At 43.9% G+C, this 16707-nt stretch overlaps 2 protein-coding genes and 1 pseudogene across 2 annotated transcripts; 1 reads left to right on the top strand and 2 right to left on the bottom strand.

Annotated features, from left to right (window-relative positions):
* Nucleotides 1-11: 11 nt before the first annotated feature.
* Nucleotides 12-6277, bottom strand: LOC131294078 (juvenile hormone esterase-like). The gene is made up of 5 exons (XM_058322124.1): nucleotides 6197-6277; nucleotides 1869-1895; nucleotides 1427-1794; nucleotides 383-1366; nucleotides 12-312 (listed from the first exon to the last, which is right to left on the bottom strand). The coding sequence occupies exons 1-5, from the start codon at nucleotides 6275-6277 to the stop codon at nucleotides 12-14; spliced, it is 1761 nt and encodes a 586-aa protein (XP_058178107.1).
* A 3022-nt stretch (nucleotides 6278-9299) lies between these two features.
* LOC131282837 (esterase B1) lies at nucleotides 9300-11635 on the top strand. Its single transcript, XM_058312379.1, has 4 exons — nucleotides 9300-9380; nucleotides 9701-10068; nucleotides 10141-11127; nucleotides 11193-11635. Exons 1-4 carry the CDS (start codon nucleotides 9300-9302, stop codon nucleotides 11491-11493), a joined length of 1737 nt encoding a protein of 578 aa, XP_058168362.1. The 3' UTR covers nucleotides 11494-11635.
* Nucleotides 11636-11679: 44 nt separating this feature from the next.
* Nucleotides 11680-13503, bottom strand: LOC131282839 (esterase B1-like; annotated as a pseudogene).
* Between the last annotated feature and the right edge of the window lie 3204 nt (nucleotides 13504-16707).

The raw sequence follows: 16707 nt of genomic DNA, 5'->3' as shown, positions 1-16707 counted from the left end.
TATAGTAATTTTCAAATATTCTTAAATCCCCCATTGTACTTCTGGTAAATCTTTTCCCAAAACCCAATCCTCTCTCGGTCTGGATCGACGTCCATCTGCGGCTCGGCATTGATGCGAAGGTAAGGGAGATGAAATCGTGCTTGCGACTCCGGTTCCACGTGCGGGACCGGAGTCCAGCTGAACGGAAGTGATTCGTCGTGTGCAGGCGTCGGATTTCCGTACTTGGCAAAATTGGTCCACATGCGGCACATGTACCGACGGACACGCGCGGCCTCCGAGTTTGCGTGCACCTCCTTAGGGGCCATCCGCATGCTGACGTGGAAATGTGTGTGTTTAGCGAATCAGAGTTCGGTGAATGGTAAACAAGAGCCACCTTACTCACCGAAACAGGTATCCTAGATCGTCCGCGTGGTACGCTCCGGCCAGGGGAAACGGAAGGAATTTCTTGTACAAATTCAAATCCCCGTCGTATTCGAAGCGGTAGAAGTAGAGCGGTGACCGGTGCTGAAAGCGGGCGTGCAGCTCAGCGGCCATTCGTATGATTACTGAATAATTGCAATCCGTTACGAGGTCGGCAAAATCGTCGACCTTTCGCGGTGAGAACCCTTCCGGGCCGAAGTAGAACTGTTCTATTTCCTTCGCCAGCTGTGCCGCTTCCGGTGAGCGCTTGTCCAAGTTGAGTGTCCTCGGGATCATCCGCTGCATATCGTCCCGGTACAGTTCGGGATATTTTATCATGTGCTGCGTGAAGGAGGCTCCATCACGATCGTTGTAGCCGAGCATCAGTGGAATCTGCGGGATCCGATCGGTAGTCTGCATTGCCGTGATGGGATGAAGTGCCACTATCGGTTCTTTGCTGTTCGTATCGATAACTGTGCGGAACGCTATCGGAAATCCGCTTCGGCTTTCGTCCTTCGTCATTGTACGATCGCCCAGCAGCGCCAGTTCTTTCGCCGGAGCATTCCGAAGCGTTTTGAGTACATCGGCGTCCGTTTTAGCCAACGGATTGATCAATCTCGCCAATCGCCGGCTGTTACCGATCGTATCGTTCGGCAAGGCATATCCGGCCAACGGAACACCACTCTGGCAGATGGCTTTGTGGAAGTACTGTGTTGAACGCGTGGACAAAAGATGCAGGTGGACCGCGACCGCTCCGGCACTCTCACCGAACAGGGTCACATTGTTCGGATCACCGTTGAAGCTGACGATGTTTTCCGTCACCCAGCGAAGCGCCATCAGCTGGTCCTTCAGTGACATATTACCTTCGACTCCCTGGCTCGGGAGGTGCAGCAATCCGAGCGGCCCCAAACGGTAGTTTATCGTGACCACGATTACGTTCTGCTCGAGTAAGTACTCGGGAGAGTAGCTGCGAAAAAATAACCATAAGAACACACGTGGTCCAGCCCGTTATCACGCTGTTTCATACCAGTCACTGTTTCCACTGCCATATTTGAATGATCCTCCGTGTATGAACACCATGACTGGGAGAGGTTCTTCCTGGTGTCGTATTTGAGGAGTGTACACGTTGAGGTGAAGGCAATCCTCCGAACCGTTCCATTTTTGATCGAAGGGATTTTTAGATATGCAAACATCACGCTCTACGCTGCAGTCAAGCACGGGTGTCTGGAAACGGTCCAATGGTTCTGGTGGCTGAAAGCGACCACTTCCAACGGGCGCCTTAGCGTAGGGTATGCCACGGAAGGCGCAAAAATCGTTACCGTCCGGTAGCTTCTCGATGACCCCGCTGACTGTGCCAGCTTTAACGTTGATATTCACTCGTTCCATGCTACTAAACTGTATTGTTACAATCGGAGATGAGGATTGATTAAAGGATTTCATTAAGCTGTTTATCACAATGTAACACTCACTTTCCTAACAACACTGGACACGTGTCTCTGCAAACGGGAAAGGAAAAAATAGTTCATAGTAAGTTGAAGCACTTATCCGCACTACACCACGAGTTCCTTTGAAAGGATTGATGTAAAAAGTGGTCATACTCTAGGCTTTTATAGTTTGTGGGAAGGAATTGATCAAGACGCTTACACGAATAGCGTGATCAATTCCAGGCGGAGAGCAGAACATGCGTGCAACGCACGGGACATGCACAATTGTGAATCGAATCACTTAAAACCGGTATAGCTTCAGACTTCAGAAAACTAAAGATACCCGCTAGGCAGCTCGACATATCGTCCTAAAACGTCCGACGCGCGAACAAACGTTCTACTTTTTTGTATCGGGATGAAACAAATGTAGCACGTTTTTCGAGCAGTCGTCCTACTTCGTCCTACTCACCATACAAAACTGCTCGTTTGTGTCACGTAGGACGTTTTTTAGGACGATTTGCTTGAAATCGCCTAGCGGATAGTAAAAGAATTAGATAATTAAAGCATAATAAAAGTGCATTTTTATGTGATAATTTAACCGTCACCCGTTCAACCAAACCTACATACGTAGTCGTTCAACCGGACTACCCGGGTAGTCCATACATTTTGTATGGGAGACTCCGTTTTCCTGTACTTAAGACTTAATAACTTTTTATCTAGATGTCGGATCGATTTGAAATTTTCAGTGAAGATACTTGATGGTGTTTCTCAAAATATTGTATAATTTTTATAATTTTAAAAATTCATTAAATATGTTAATTTGAGGTTCCAAAAAAATTCACCCTTCACATCTATGACCCAAACCTGTGTAGCTTCAACATTTTAGATAGGAGCTTGCATTTTCTGTATTTCAGTATACAGTTGGTCCCCGCAGTACGCGATACTCGATATACGCGAATTCGCAATACGCGATTTTTTACAACTGACAGCTCATAGCGTTGTTTGAGTTCTGACTAGTCAATTTTACTTTGTTTTGGTAAAATGAAGTTTTTAAAATGCACATTTTAACAGAGACATAATTACGCAATGTAATAAATGGAACACTTATTGGTGATTTGGATAAAATATATGTTAAATAAGCGCTTCCCTCTCAGTGTCAACTCTTCAATATGAGGTATAAACGATATGGCAGAGGAAATCCGCAATACGCGAAAATTCGATATACGCTATTGCGTTCGGTCCCAAACATTCGCGTACTGCGGGGACCAACTGTACATATATTTGATCATTAAAGCTGAATTGCTTGAAATTTTCAGAAAATTATTCAATTTTTTTTCCAAAAGTGTTTGAGAAATGTTCAATGTTCAAGTAGGAATGTTTCATTCGAAAACACGAATTCGATAATTCAAACATTTATGCCTTACGTATAGGTATTAAAATCTTAATCTAATATTAAATACAAGTATGCTACACATCAATTTGTTCAGAAAATGTGCGCCACAAACACGTTTATTAATCCGCTTCTAGTCGACTATGTGTGTGATTCAAAGTGCAAGAAAAGCTAAGTAAAAGTGCGCGTTATGGAAAATATCAATCCTTAGAATAGATAAAACCGAACAGACTTATAGAAGAATTACTAGGAACAACATTTCTGACGAAAAAAGAATTAAATAACGGACAAAACTCTGTTCCCAGTTGGAGCATGAAGGTGGCATGAAGCGACAGAGAGTTAACCTTCAGATCTACAACCGCCTACCTGGGTAAGTTTTCCCCTTTTATTTTGCAATTACTTCGAATTGAACAGTTATATCGACTCGAAATTCCTGGAATGCCTCAAGCAACATGTTCTCTATCGTTCTGCCGAAAACCGACTTTTTATTTTTATTCTAAGTATTTTTTTACACCATTTTTCAATTTATACCCCTTAAATCTACAACCGCCTACCCGGGTAAGTCATACGTTTTGTACGAGAGTTTATATTTTTCTGTACCAAGACAAACCACCAGTAGGTGAAAGGAGGTGCCCCTCGGGTTTTTCTTTTTATATTTATATTGAAAACAATCCAAATTTATCTAAGACACACTATGAAAGACTGTTTTACTCCTCGAACTCCTCGAACAATTAGTAATGAGATAAACTCAAAGACGATCTACAAATATGCAAATTATGCTACATTTTGAACCACACAGCGGCATCGAAAGCATTCTAGGTGAACTTTCATCATTTGCTACACAAAATAATAATTTTTAACCTTCAGGTCTACGACCAAAAATACCTACGTTAACATACGACCGCCTACCCGGGTAGGCCATACGTTTTGTATGGGGGTTTGCATTTTGCTGTGCTTCAAAGCTAATATCTTTTGTTCTAGATGCCGTAGTGAGTTGAAATTTTCAGTAATGATACTTAAGAATGTTTTCTAACAAATCTCATTCAAATAATAATATTAAAAATTCGATAAGTAAGTAATTTTTTCATTCAAATATATTTTATCCCATAGATCTACAATCGCCAACTCTGTAAACCATACATTTTCAATAAGTTATTGTGTTTGTTTATACTTCTTAAGTTTCTGGTGAAGTAACTTCTTGGTGCCTTCAACATTTTTGCTTATAAATTGAAGCTTCAAAGATGTAGAAATATTTTTCTATAAAATTTTACGTTTTGGAAATGTTCATGTTCCTCAGTAAATTCAGTGGCATATCTGGCGGAAATTCTTCATTATACATTGTTACATCTGATATTTAAGCCTTAACATTTTAAAACTTAGCTCATATACATAAATTTGATCGTTTTGTTTCAAACGATAACAGTTTCTTTTGTATTTAATTCAACCCGTTGCATCATGATTTTCTTGCAATTAACCTTCAGATCTACAACCGCCTACCTGGGTAAGTTTTCCCCTTTTATTTTGCAATTACTTCGAATTGAACAGTTATATCGACTCGAAATTCCTGGAATGCCTCAAGCAACATGTTCTCTATCGTTCTGCCGAAAACCGACTTTTTATTTTTATTCTAAGTATTTTTATAAACCATTTTTCAATTTATACCCCTTAAATCTACAACCGCCTACCCGGGTAAGTCATACGTTTTGTACGAGAGTTTATATTTTTCTGTACCAAGACAAACCACCAGTAGGTGAAAGGAGGTGCCCCTCGGGTTTTTCTTTTTATATTTATATTGAAAACAATCCAAATTTATCTAAGACACACTATGAAAGACTGTTTTACTCCTCGAACTCCTCGAACAATTAGTAATGAGATAAACTCAAAGACGATCTACAAATATGCAAATTATGCTACATTTGAACCTTCATCATTTGCTACACAAAATAATAATTTTTAATTGCAAGAAAATCATGATGCAACGGGTTGAATTAAATACAAAAGAAACTGTTATCGTTTGAAACAAAACGATCAAATTTATGTATATGAGCTAAGTTTTAAAATGTTAAGGCTTAAATATCAGATGTAACAATGTATAATGAAGAATTTCCGCCAGATATGCCACTGAATTTACTGAGGAACATGAACATTTCCAAAACGTAAAATTTTATAGAAAAACTAGCTGACCCGTTTGATGTTGTTAAAAATTGGTTTAACGGTCACATTATATTTCTTAAGTACATTTTACAATTTCATTGTATTTACCCTTTTTACGTCGTAATAAGCTTATAGTGAGGCTGCTAATGATTATCATCCTTATTTTGTTATTAATCAAGCAGACCAATTGAATGAACGATGTTTTGTGCACGCCTGGTAAGCCATGTATGACGTACATATTAGTTTTCTAAATTGGGTTTCTATTAGAGCTTTTTAAGAATCTGCTAAGGTGTATTGCCGATGTCTAATAACTGTTTGGAAAAAGTAGAAGCTGATGGATCCTGTAGCATTTGGACGTGCCTGTTTATGCTTAGCTAAAGTTTTTCAAAATTGCTCCATAACACCGATGAGTAAGGCAAGTTCAGGTGATCTTATCAGCATAGGTGAATCGTGGCACTACGGGAAGAGTTTGCCTGAAATCACCTGAGAGGAGAAACACAGTACAGTTGGTCCCCGCAGTACACGAATGTTTGGGACCAAACGCAATAGCGTATATCGAATTTTCGCGTATTGCGGATTCCTCTGCCATATCGTTTATACTTCATATTGAAGAGTTGACACTGAGAGGGAACCGCTTATTTAACTTATCTTCCAAATCACTAATAAATGTTCCATTTTTTCTATTCCAGTGCATATTAAAAACTTCATTCTACCAAAACAAAGTAAAATTGACTAATCAGAAGTCTAGCAACCCTATGAGCTGTCAGTTGTAAAAAATCGCGTATTGCTAATTCGCGTATATCGAGTATAGCGTACTGCAGGGACCTACTGTATTACTGGAACAATCTTTATTACACTTCACGTCTTTGAGTGTTCTGTACAGCGCCTCAAGAGAATGCTTCTTTGCCATGGTGCATTCTTCCCAGAAAATTATTTTTCACTGTTCCATGACCTAGGCCATGAGTGATTGATTTTTGATGTTTCATACGGCTTTTGAGTTCCTATTGATGTTTAGAAGTAGCCTAAATGATGAATGGGTCGTTCTACCTCCATTTTCAACTACAATTCCAGATGAAGCAACTGGTATTGCAATGTCATTGTTTGCTCGTATTTTGGAAAGCAAGAGCGATATGAGAAATGTTTTGCCAGTTCGGACTGGGGCATCCAAAAAAAGATACCACTTTGTCCCGTTGATACTACCATGATAATGCGTTCGTAAACATATGCTTGTTCATCAGTCAACATTGATACGTTGTGAGAAACGATATCCAACATGACTGCAATATTATGCTGCAGTTCACGACTTATTTCAGTGTCCATCAAATTAGATGCACTTCGATTCGGCGAACCTAAAACATAATAATAACTTAGCGATAAATTTTTAATTACCATGCAAAGATCCTCGATACTAATCATAGCTTGTCGGACTAAATTCAGCGACATTAATGTTTGAACACACGTTTTGTTGTATCATGACTATGCGCCGCATTTTGTCCTGGTAACAGTAAAACTTACGCCACGTTGGATTGCATGTAAACGTGACGAATAAGCATGCTCGTCCCTATTCGCGAGTTCATAGCCTCGCTGTAGTAATTATACTGAAATTCGTTTTCACAACACTGGTAAATGAGAAGGTTTTCTCACTGCTCTAAGCAACAATAATTTGAACACATATTCTACTACCACCAATTAACAACATTAGTTATTATTACCAAAAATTAACAAAGATTTTACTATCGTCACTTATATGAAACGACTTGTTTGAATTAAATTCACCACTTTTGTATTAAACTCACCACCACAGTATGTCAAAAGGCATGTTGCTGTGTCGGTTTATACTTGTTGTAGTTCACTTTATGTGTCATTGCTGAATGTAAACAAAACAAACAAACCAATGTATGACGATAGAAAATTGTAATTAATTAAAAAAGTATAAAATTTTCAGATATGAGACATAGTTAAAAACCTATTCTCATACCTAAGGAACGTGTGTGCAACGTTTGAGTTTAAATGGTTCAGTCGTTTAGGAGGAGTTTGAACACTAACACCGTGACACAAGAATTTTATAGATATAGATATTTCTACATCTTTGAAGCTTCAATTTATAAGCAAAAATGTTGAAGGCACCAAGAAGTTACTTCACCAGAAACTTAAGAAGTATAAACAAACACAATAACTTATTGAAAATGTATGGTTTACAGAGTTGGCGATTGTAGATCTATGGGATAAAATATATTTGAATGAAAAAATTACTTACTTATCGAATTTTTAATATTATTATTTGAATGAGATTTGTTAGAAAACATTCTTAAGTATCATTACTGAAAATTTCAACTCACTACGGCATCTAGAACAAAAGATATTAGCTTTGAAGCACAGCAAAATGCAAACCCCCATACAAAACGTATGGCCTACCCGGGTAGGCGGTCGTATGTTAACGTAGGTATTTTTGGTCGTAGACCTGAAGGTTAATTATTTTTTACAATATGTTATGCAATTTTACAAAAAATTTCAAGTAGTTAAGTATTTACGAGCAAATATATCAGTACTAAAATACAGAAAAAGCCAACTTCTATGTCAAATATATGAACTACACAGATAAATGGTTATAAATGTAATGGTGAAATTTTTTGGAACCTCAAATTAACATATTTAATGAATTTTTAAAATTATAAAAATTATACAATATTTTGAGAAACACCCAAGTATCTTCACTGAAAATTTCAAATCGATCCGACGTCTAGATAAAAAGTTATTAAGTCTTAAGTACAGGAAAACGGAATCTCCCATACAAAATGTATGGACTACCCGGGTAGTCCGGTTGATCGTTTGAGGGGTATCAACCGAAAAACGCAAATAAAAATTATTTAAATTCCTAGGCAATTTTTTTTCTTTAGCAAAACGACAGAAAATGAGTTTTTCTAGGCATTCTAAAAATTTCATGCCGATACGTCAATCCAATCAAAAGTTAGAACAAAACAAAACTCTAAAAACTACCCGGGTAGGCGGTTGAACGGGTGACGGTTAAATTTGTTTTGATTTTTTGAGAGATAGCTTTCTGCTACACAATAACGACCGATTTACAAGGATTTTCAGATGATATTATAACAGCAGCAGCATTATTTCTAACTGTAGCACATGATATCACAACATATTGGTACCATAATCGATAATAGCAGCATTAATAGAAGCCATGGGGGTGCCCATGGCGCAGCGGTAGCGCGAGGAAACACCACACCACAGGTGTGGGATCGAATCTCGAGTCTGGCACCCCCCGGTATTACGAACGGCTGACCACCGATCTATAATATACCGTCTTTCGGTCACCCAAACTCTCTCCGGAGAGAGGCCTTGTCCCACTAGGGGATGTCGTGCCACATAAAAAAATAAAATCGGTAGAAGCACCCTGGATTCAACCGGATTCAAATGAATTCAACCGGATTCGCCGTTGAATGCGCTATGCTAGTTGCATATTTCGCGCAAGCTGCCAGGATTATAATATCAACTGCTACGATTCTGTTTTCAAGTGACAAAGTTATAATAGACATGATCGCTTTATAAAATCAACTGATGTCGTAGAAATAATGCTGCTGCTATTATGTAACCATCTAAAAATCCCTGTAAAAACGTATGGCCCCTTCTTATTCCAAGCCAGCCACGTCACTGAGCGATTGTTATCACTTTCAACTGTCACAGTTCGACTTTGTTGTTGTTGTGCTTCTCTTCTGAAATAACACAACTTCCAATTTCTAGTTATTTCTTTCAGTGAAAGGGGATATTTTTATAAATTTTACTGCTGTGAACATCAGGTAGCAAACAAGAAGAATTTTGTAAGATAAAAAGTTCATAAGGCTGGCGCATCCGTTGTTGGCTGTGCGTGAATCTGTAAAGTGAGCCTCCTAGCGATATTTCGTAATATTTATTTCTCAATAATGTTCAAGTGTGCACGGCTGCTTCGATCGAAATTACCGTGTTTATCTCAAGCTTCCTTTTCAACCAGTGTTCAACGTTGGGCAAGTATTGTGTGGTTTTGTGTCCAAATTTTGTTAATTCTCGTTCCGTTTCTTACCTCGATTCTATTGGATGTAATTTTGTTCCCGCGTGATAGGGTGGGTGTTTGGTTGATTAGAAGCTTGTAGGAGTGGGATGCATGAATGGGCAGATTTCTTTATCTGGGAACGATCGCTTGATAATCGGTTTGTTCCTGACGCACTACACGTTGTTCATGTTGGTGGAGGGAAACTTTGGCCAGTAGAGACAGTTTTGTTTGCTTTTTGAACAGTTGAAAAAGATTTTTCTCATCGACTCAAACGCGCTCCGTCTTCCGTTGCAGATGAGAAACATTGATCGTGTTAACGTGAAGGTCCGGCAGGGGACAGTTAGTGGCGTGAAAGAGAAGCTGCCGAATGGGAACGAATTTTGTGCCTTTCGTGGTATCCCGTACGCGAAACCACCGGTCGGAGAGTTGCGCTTTAGGGCGCCGCAACCTCTCGAGCGGTTCCCGTACCCCGTACTGGACTGCAGTGTCGAGCGGGATGTTTGCTTCAGCCGGAACATGTTCACGCAGGAGCTGGAGGGTACGGAAGACTGTCTCCACTTGAACGTCTATACGCCGGCCCCAGAGCGCTGCACTAAACCCCTGCCCGTGATGGTGTTTATCCACGGTGGAGCCTTCCTTTTCGGCAGTGGCAACAGTGATTGGTAGTTGAAAGCTTGTTTCCGGCAAATGCTGGTGGAACGGCAGACATTTATTCACGGCTGATTTCTTTTTAGTTATTCTCCTGAATATTTGCTGCAAGAGGACGTCGTAGTGGTTACACTCAACTATCGGCTCGGCGCGTTAGGTTTTTTGCACCTACCCAGCCAGGGTATCGAGGGGAACGCCGGACTGAAGGATCAACTGATGGTTCTGAAGTGGGTGCAGGACAACATTTCCCACTTTCAAGGTGATCCACTGAATGTGACACTTTTCGGTGAAAGTGCTGGTGCCGCCTCGGTCCATCTGCATCTTTTATCGCCCGTCTCGCAGCGATACTTCCATAGGGCCATCTGCCAGAGTGGTATCTCCATCATGGAATGGGCGATGCAGCTCGATTCCGTAAACCGTACGCGCACCCTGGCGAGACTGATCGATCCGGCGGCAAAATCGGACGAGGAGGTATACCGAACGCTGCTAAAAGCGGACAAAGTGGAACTGATGGGACTGATGTTGAACACACTTACGGCTGATGAGAAGCGTCGCGGTCTGCCGATGCCATTCAAGCCGGTGGTGGAGGAATCGATTGGACCGGATACCGTCGTTCCGGTGCATCCGTTCGTAGCCATGCAACAACCGAACCGTATCCCACCGATACCGATCATATTTGGCAATAACGATCGCGAGGGCACCATTATGATGATGGATGCGATAAGAAAGCTCGACCTGTACGATAACGATATGGCACGGATGATCCCACGGACGGTGAACGTGGCCCCGGGGAGTCCCGCCAGTGAGCAGCTGGGAGAAGAAATCAAACGATTCTACTGTGGGCCGAAGGGTGTCACGAATGAAACCGTTAACCAGCTTGCCGACCTGATGACGGATTACCATTTCGGTATTTTGGCCAACACTTGCGCCGAACTGCACGCACGGCATCAGCCAAACTCGCCAATGTTCTACTACAACTTCAGCTTCGACGGGGAGCTGAACATGTACAAAAAGTTGCTACAGTTGAGCATCCCCGGGGCATGTCATGCGGACGAACTATCGTATCTATTTTTGTAAGTATCCAGGGTAGCGGTTAATTTTAAGTTTGATTTCATATAATTATGAATGCACGTTGCAGGATGCGACTAGCGAACTACGACGTGCAACCGGACACGGAAGCTGCCCAAGTGCGACGCGTGATGTGTCGCTTGTGGACGAACTTCGCTAAATATGGTCACCCCACCCCGGCCGACGATAAGAGTCTTCCCTTCCGGTGGGATCCGGTAGATAAGATTCCGCCGAATGAGCCATTCCGGTTAAAGTGTTTGAATATCAACCGGCAGCCGCAAATGATGGTTGATCCGGCGAAAGAACGGATCGACTTCTGGCGCGGTGTCTATCGGAAGTGGAATGAAGATTTTCTCAAAGTCAAACTTTAGGATCAACTTCGTTCCAGAGAGAGGAGAAACTTTTAGGGGTTGGTGAAAGGGCAAAAGAAACGGCTAAAGGTACGTTGTGTACAACACAGGATTAATGGGGGTATATATTTTTAATAAAACGTTTATTTGTTGCTTTAGTATACGTGCACAGTGTGTCGCATCAATCAATCTCGATTCTCCGAAACCTTACTCAATGATCGGAACAAGTTGCGATCCGTTGAACCTTTTGAACAGGACCTTCCAAAACTGGAAGCGCTCAAGGAAGAAATCGCTCGTCATGGCACAGCCACCCTCTTTCAGCTCGAACGCATGTGGATAGAAATCATCGGTGACCTCCTCCCGGGGGTGCTCGACCGGGATCCACTCGGCGGCGACTTCAGATGGATTGCCATGGCGTGCCCAGTTGACCCATAGGCGACACAAATATTCGCGAAACTTGGCTGCCTCGGAATTATCGTCTACCGCGGCAGTGTTGTACAATGTGGAACTGAAAGTTTTAAGTAACGTGCATAAATAGCTGGTAAGGTAATAACGGAAATTTTTATGACTCAAAAGTTACCTAAAAAGATAGTACAGATCGTCAGCATGTACAGCACCGATCAGTTCTGGCGGGACCTTCATTATCTCCCGAAACTTGTTCAGTTCTCCCATGAACGAGAACACGTACATGTAAAGGGGTGCACTGAAGGGGAAAAAGGCTAGTTTTTAGCAGATGCGCATACGAAAAACGTTCTTCCGCAACCTTACCTTTGGTGTCGTACGTGCAGTTCGGCCGCAAAGTAACACGGAAAGGTGTTGAGATTATCTCCCAAAACGGTGGCCAAGTTTTCTTTCGTTTCCGACGACACGGGACGTTCGTTGAAGAAGAATTTCTTAATCGTTTTCGCTGCCAGTTGTCTGTCCCGCTCGTTCCTAATGCGCAGCGTGGCCGGAACCATCCGGGACGGTTCGCTATCGCCGACCACAGGACCAAACCTTCCGCGCTGGTGGTTCCCAGGATGAGCGGGATTTCCCGGGTGAAGCTCGCCTTGGCAGCGTCCACCGGATGGACGGTAAGGATGGCATCCTCACTGTCCGGTTGCTCGACGACCGGCGTGAACGGGAAGCGAATCAGTACCGTTTGTTCGAGTTCGGTCATCACTTGGTTTTGGATGGCGGTCATTTTTTCGGCCGACGCTTGCATTAGCGTGGCCAGCACTTCCTCGTCGGTGCTGTCCTCGGCCGCACCCAACAGGTTCGCCAGCCTACGGGCACGTTCGGCCGGTTCCCGCTGCCATAACCACTCGTTGTACGCCGTTCCACTTTGCGCGATGGCTTTGTGGAAGTATTGCCTTGAAAACAAACGATTGCAAAATGTTACAAAGCTACTGGATTGGTTTCCCACTCATCCCCATCCCCTCACCTGGACAGCTCGCTCAAGTAGTGCAGATGCACCGAAGCTCCACCGGCACTGTCGCCAAAGATGGTTACATTGCTTGGGTCACCACCGAACCGGTCGATGTTCTCCTGCACCCACCGGAAGCTCAGCCGTTGGTCTTTCAGTCCCGCGTTGCCCGCGATTCCGACACTCGGCAGCGATAGGAAACCGAGCGGGCCTAGGCGATAATTGAGCGAGACGACGACCGCACCCTGCTGCACCAGATACTCCGGGTTGAACAGGGCCGAGACGCCGGAACCGTTGTAAAATCCCCCCCCGTGCACCCACACCATCACCGGGAGGGGTGTTTTCGGTTCCAGCTCCGGGCTGAACACGTTCAGGTAGAGACAATCTTCCGATCTCTCAAGCCGCACATCGTCCGAGCAGCTGCTGGGACCGTCCACGAGACACTCCAGTGGTTCGACCGGAAAAGATGCCAACGGCACCGGCGCCCTGAACCGCAGCTCACCGATCGGTGGCTTTGCGTAAGGAATTCCTTTGAAAATGTAACAATCGTGTCCATTTGGCAGTGAACCCTTGATTCCGACGATGCTACCCGGCTGCAGGGAAACGGTTATCTTGCTTTCGGCCATCGCTTTGCTGACAACACTGAACACGGATTTCACTGGAAGGAAGCTGTGCGGTTCCGAATCTTTTCCACTGTTGCTTGAACAAACACTAGATTCTTACTGTTCGCCAGAATTGGACATATGGCTTTTATAGCCGGTCCTAAAGGACGAGCTCTTTTATAGGAGTTCGGACAGAGTTGGTACGCCTCTGATTACGAGTAAGGGAACAAACGTTCGACTTAGCGTAGGAGGATATACCCCGACTCGCATAGCGAAAGAAGAAGAAGTTCGCCAGAATCGTCCCACGTTGACTAGCCACCGCTGAGAGAGTTGCTTATGTTCCTGTTTGTACTTGTGGTTTGCGATGCAGGTTTGTGCATCGTACTTGTGGTTTGCGATGCTGAGTGTGGGGTGGGCCACTTGCAAGATGATCGAGCCGGAGTGTTCTCCTCGGAAGCATCTTCCCACACAGACACACACACACACACACACTCCACAGCGATATCGAGAGTTCCGGTTAAAGTGTTTGGATATCAACCGTCAGCCGCTAATGATGGTTGATCCGGCGAAAGAACGGATTGACTTCTGGCGCGGTGTCTATCGGAAGTGGAATGAAGATTTTCTCAAAGTCAAACTTTAGGATCAACTTCGTTCCAGAGAGAGGAAAAACATGTAGGGGTTGGTGAAAGGGCAAAAAAAACGACTAAAGGTACGTTGTGTACAACACAGGATTAATGGGGGTATATATTTTTAATAAGGCTATGCTACCTGCACATGAGAGGCAAATTTTATAATATAAGCCTCATTAACGTTCATGCCCCTACCGAAGACAAAGATGAAGAGGAGAAGGACCTGTTTTACGGCCGCCTCGCGAAACTCTATGAAATATGCCCCAGGTATGACCTCAAAATCATCCTGGGGGACTTCAATGCAAAAGTCGGTAGGGAGTCGATGTACCGCCAGTACATCGGAACCCACAGTCTACACGAGCACAGTAATGAAAACGGTAGTAGATTGGTCCAGTTCGCAGCAGCGAGCAATCTGGTCATCGGAAGTACCCAGTTTGCGCGACGGGACATCCACAAAATCACGTGGGTATCCCCGGATGGAGCCACTTCCAACCAGATCGACCACGTGTTGATAAATCGCCGCCACCAATCGAGTCTGTTAAACGTCAGAACTTATAGAGGGGCCAACATCGATTCTGATCATTACCTGGTTGGCTTAATGATAAGATGCAAGATCGCCTGCCCACGAGCCAATGTGGGTAGAAACAACACGCAGACACGATACAACACGGACTCTCTTAAGGACAGTCGAGTCCAACTCTCTTACCAGGGAGCCATAGATGAGTCTCTACTACTGCAACAAGGAGAAACAGATACGAGCGGGAGGTGGGATGCTCTAAAAACAACGATCACGAACTGTGCCAAAAACGTTTTAGGAGAACGTCGTGGCAACACCAGATCTGGCTGGTACGACGAGGAGTGTAGACTTGTGAATGAACGCAAAAACTGCGCATACCGAGCAATGCAGCAGAAACAAAGAACACGGGCATGCGCAGAAGAATATCACCGGTTCAGACGAGAAGAGAAACGAGTTTTCAAGCGAAAGAAGCAATTGTGGGAGGACGCCAAAATGCAAAAACTCGAGGCAACCAGAGTGCGTTACGGACCCACAAGACAGTTTTACCAAGCGATAGCAGACCACCGAAGCACCTTTACTCCGAAGGTGACCTGCTGTCGCAGCAAGGATGGAGATTTGGTCAGCAACCAGCCAGAGGTCCTCTCGCGGTGGGCTCAGTACTTCGATGAATTACTAAATGATCAGTTTAACGAGGAGCTGGAGGCTCCACCAGCAGATGAAATCATGCTTCAGCCACCTAGCATTGAAGAACAACGAAAGGCTATCCGTCGCCTCAAGAACAACAAGTCGCCTGGCACGGACGGAATAACAGCCGAACTGATCAAAAACGGAGGCGCAAATCTAGAGAACGAAATTCATCGACTGATATCTGAGATATGGGATAGCGAATCGAGCCTTGTGATTGGAATCTTGGTATCATCTACCCCATATACAAAAAGGGAGATAAGTTAGACTGCAGTAACTACAGGGGTATTACGGTGTTGAATATCGCCTACAAAATATTCTCCCTCGTTCTTCAAGAACGACTTGACCCATACGCTGAAGAGATAGTAGGAAACTATCAGAGGGGATTCCGAAGAGGGAGATCAACCACTGATCAGATCTTCACCATGCGGCAAGTCTTGGAGAAGATGGCAGAGTACCAACAAAACACTTTCCATCTCTTCATTGATTTTAAAGCCGCATATGATAGCATAGCCAGGGTAAAACTGTATCAAACCATGAGCTCATTTGGAATCCCGGCTAAATTAATCAGACTTGTAAGAATGACCATGACCAACGTCACTTGTCAGGTGAAGGTGGATGGAAAACTCTCAAGTTCCTTTGCTACCACCAAGGGACTGCGCCAAGGGGATGGACTTGCCTGCATACTCTTCAACCTAGCGCTAGAGAGGGCCATCCGAGACTCGGAGGTGGAAACTTCGGGGACCATCTTCTATAAGTCAATCCAGATCCTGGCATACGCTGATGATATTGATATTATTGGTAGAAGACTCTCCTATGTAGCAGAAGCATACCAAAGGATCGAGCAAGCGGCGAATAACCTCGGACTGCAGATAAACGAGGGAAAAACCAAGATGATGGTGGCACCATCAGCGGCCCTGCCAACAATTGCCGAAAGCCTACGCGGGGCATTTTCACCTATCTTGGGTCAAAGGTCAGCACCGACAACAACATTGAAGATGAAATTCGCGCCACGGTGCTGGCAGCCAACCGGTCATATTACAGTCTGAGAAATCTCTTCCACTCACGATACCTGTCAAGACAGTCGAAGCTGGGACTATACCGAACATACATAGTACCAGTGCTCACATACGCCTCCGAGACATGGACTCTGTCCAAATCTGACGAAACCCTCTTAGCCGTGTTCGAGAGGAAGATGCTCAGGAGGATTTTTGGCCCCGTATGTGAGGAGGGACAATGGAGGAGCCGCTATAACGACGAGCTCTACGAGCTGTACGGCGACCTTACTGTCGTACAGCGAATAAGACTCGCCAGGCTCCCGTGGGCTGGTCATGTCATGAGAATGGCACCGGACGACCCAGCCCATAAAGTCCTTTTAGGCTGTCCCCAAGGACAGAG

This window comes from Anopheles ziemanni, chromosome 2 (assembly GCF_943734765.1).
Source record: "Anopheles ziemanni chromosome 2, idAnoZiCoDA_A2_x.2, whole genome shotgun sequence".
In the NCBI taxonomy this organism is placed as follows: Eukaryota; Metazoa; Arthropoda; class Insecta; order Diptera; family Culicidae; genus Anopheles; species Anopheles ziemanni.
This window is presented reverse-complemented; position numbering and strand designations above follow the sequence as displayed.

Bases quoted from the DNA above. Each gene is read 5' to 3' on its own strand.
- LOC131294078 (XM_058322124.1), bottom strand. From the start codon at position 6,277: ATGGCAAAGAAGCATTCTCTTGAGGCGCTGTACAGAACACTCAAAGAC. The intron at 1,795-1,868 runs GTGAGTGTTACA...GTAACAATACAG, and splicing joins TGTCCAGTGTTGTTAGGAAA to TTTAGTAGCATGGAACGAGT. The intron at 1,367-1,426 runs GTATGAAACAGC...ATTTTTTCGCAG, and splicing joins GGCAGTGGAAACAGTGACTG to CTACTCTCCCGAGTACTTAC.
- LOC131282837 (XM_058312379.1), top strand. From the start codon at position 9,300: ATGTTCAAGTGTGCACGGCTGCTTCGATCGAAATTACCGTGTTTATCT. The intron at 10,069-10,140 runs GTAGTTGAAAGC...ATTTCTTTTTAG, and splicing joins GGCAGTGGCAACAGTGATTG to TTATTCTCCTGAATATTTGC. The intron at 11,128-11,192 runs GTAAGTATCCAG...TGCACGTTGCAG, and splicing joins GAACTATCGTATCTATTTTT to GATGCGACTAGCGAACTACG.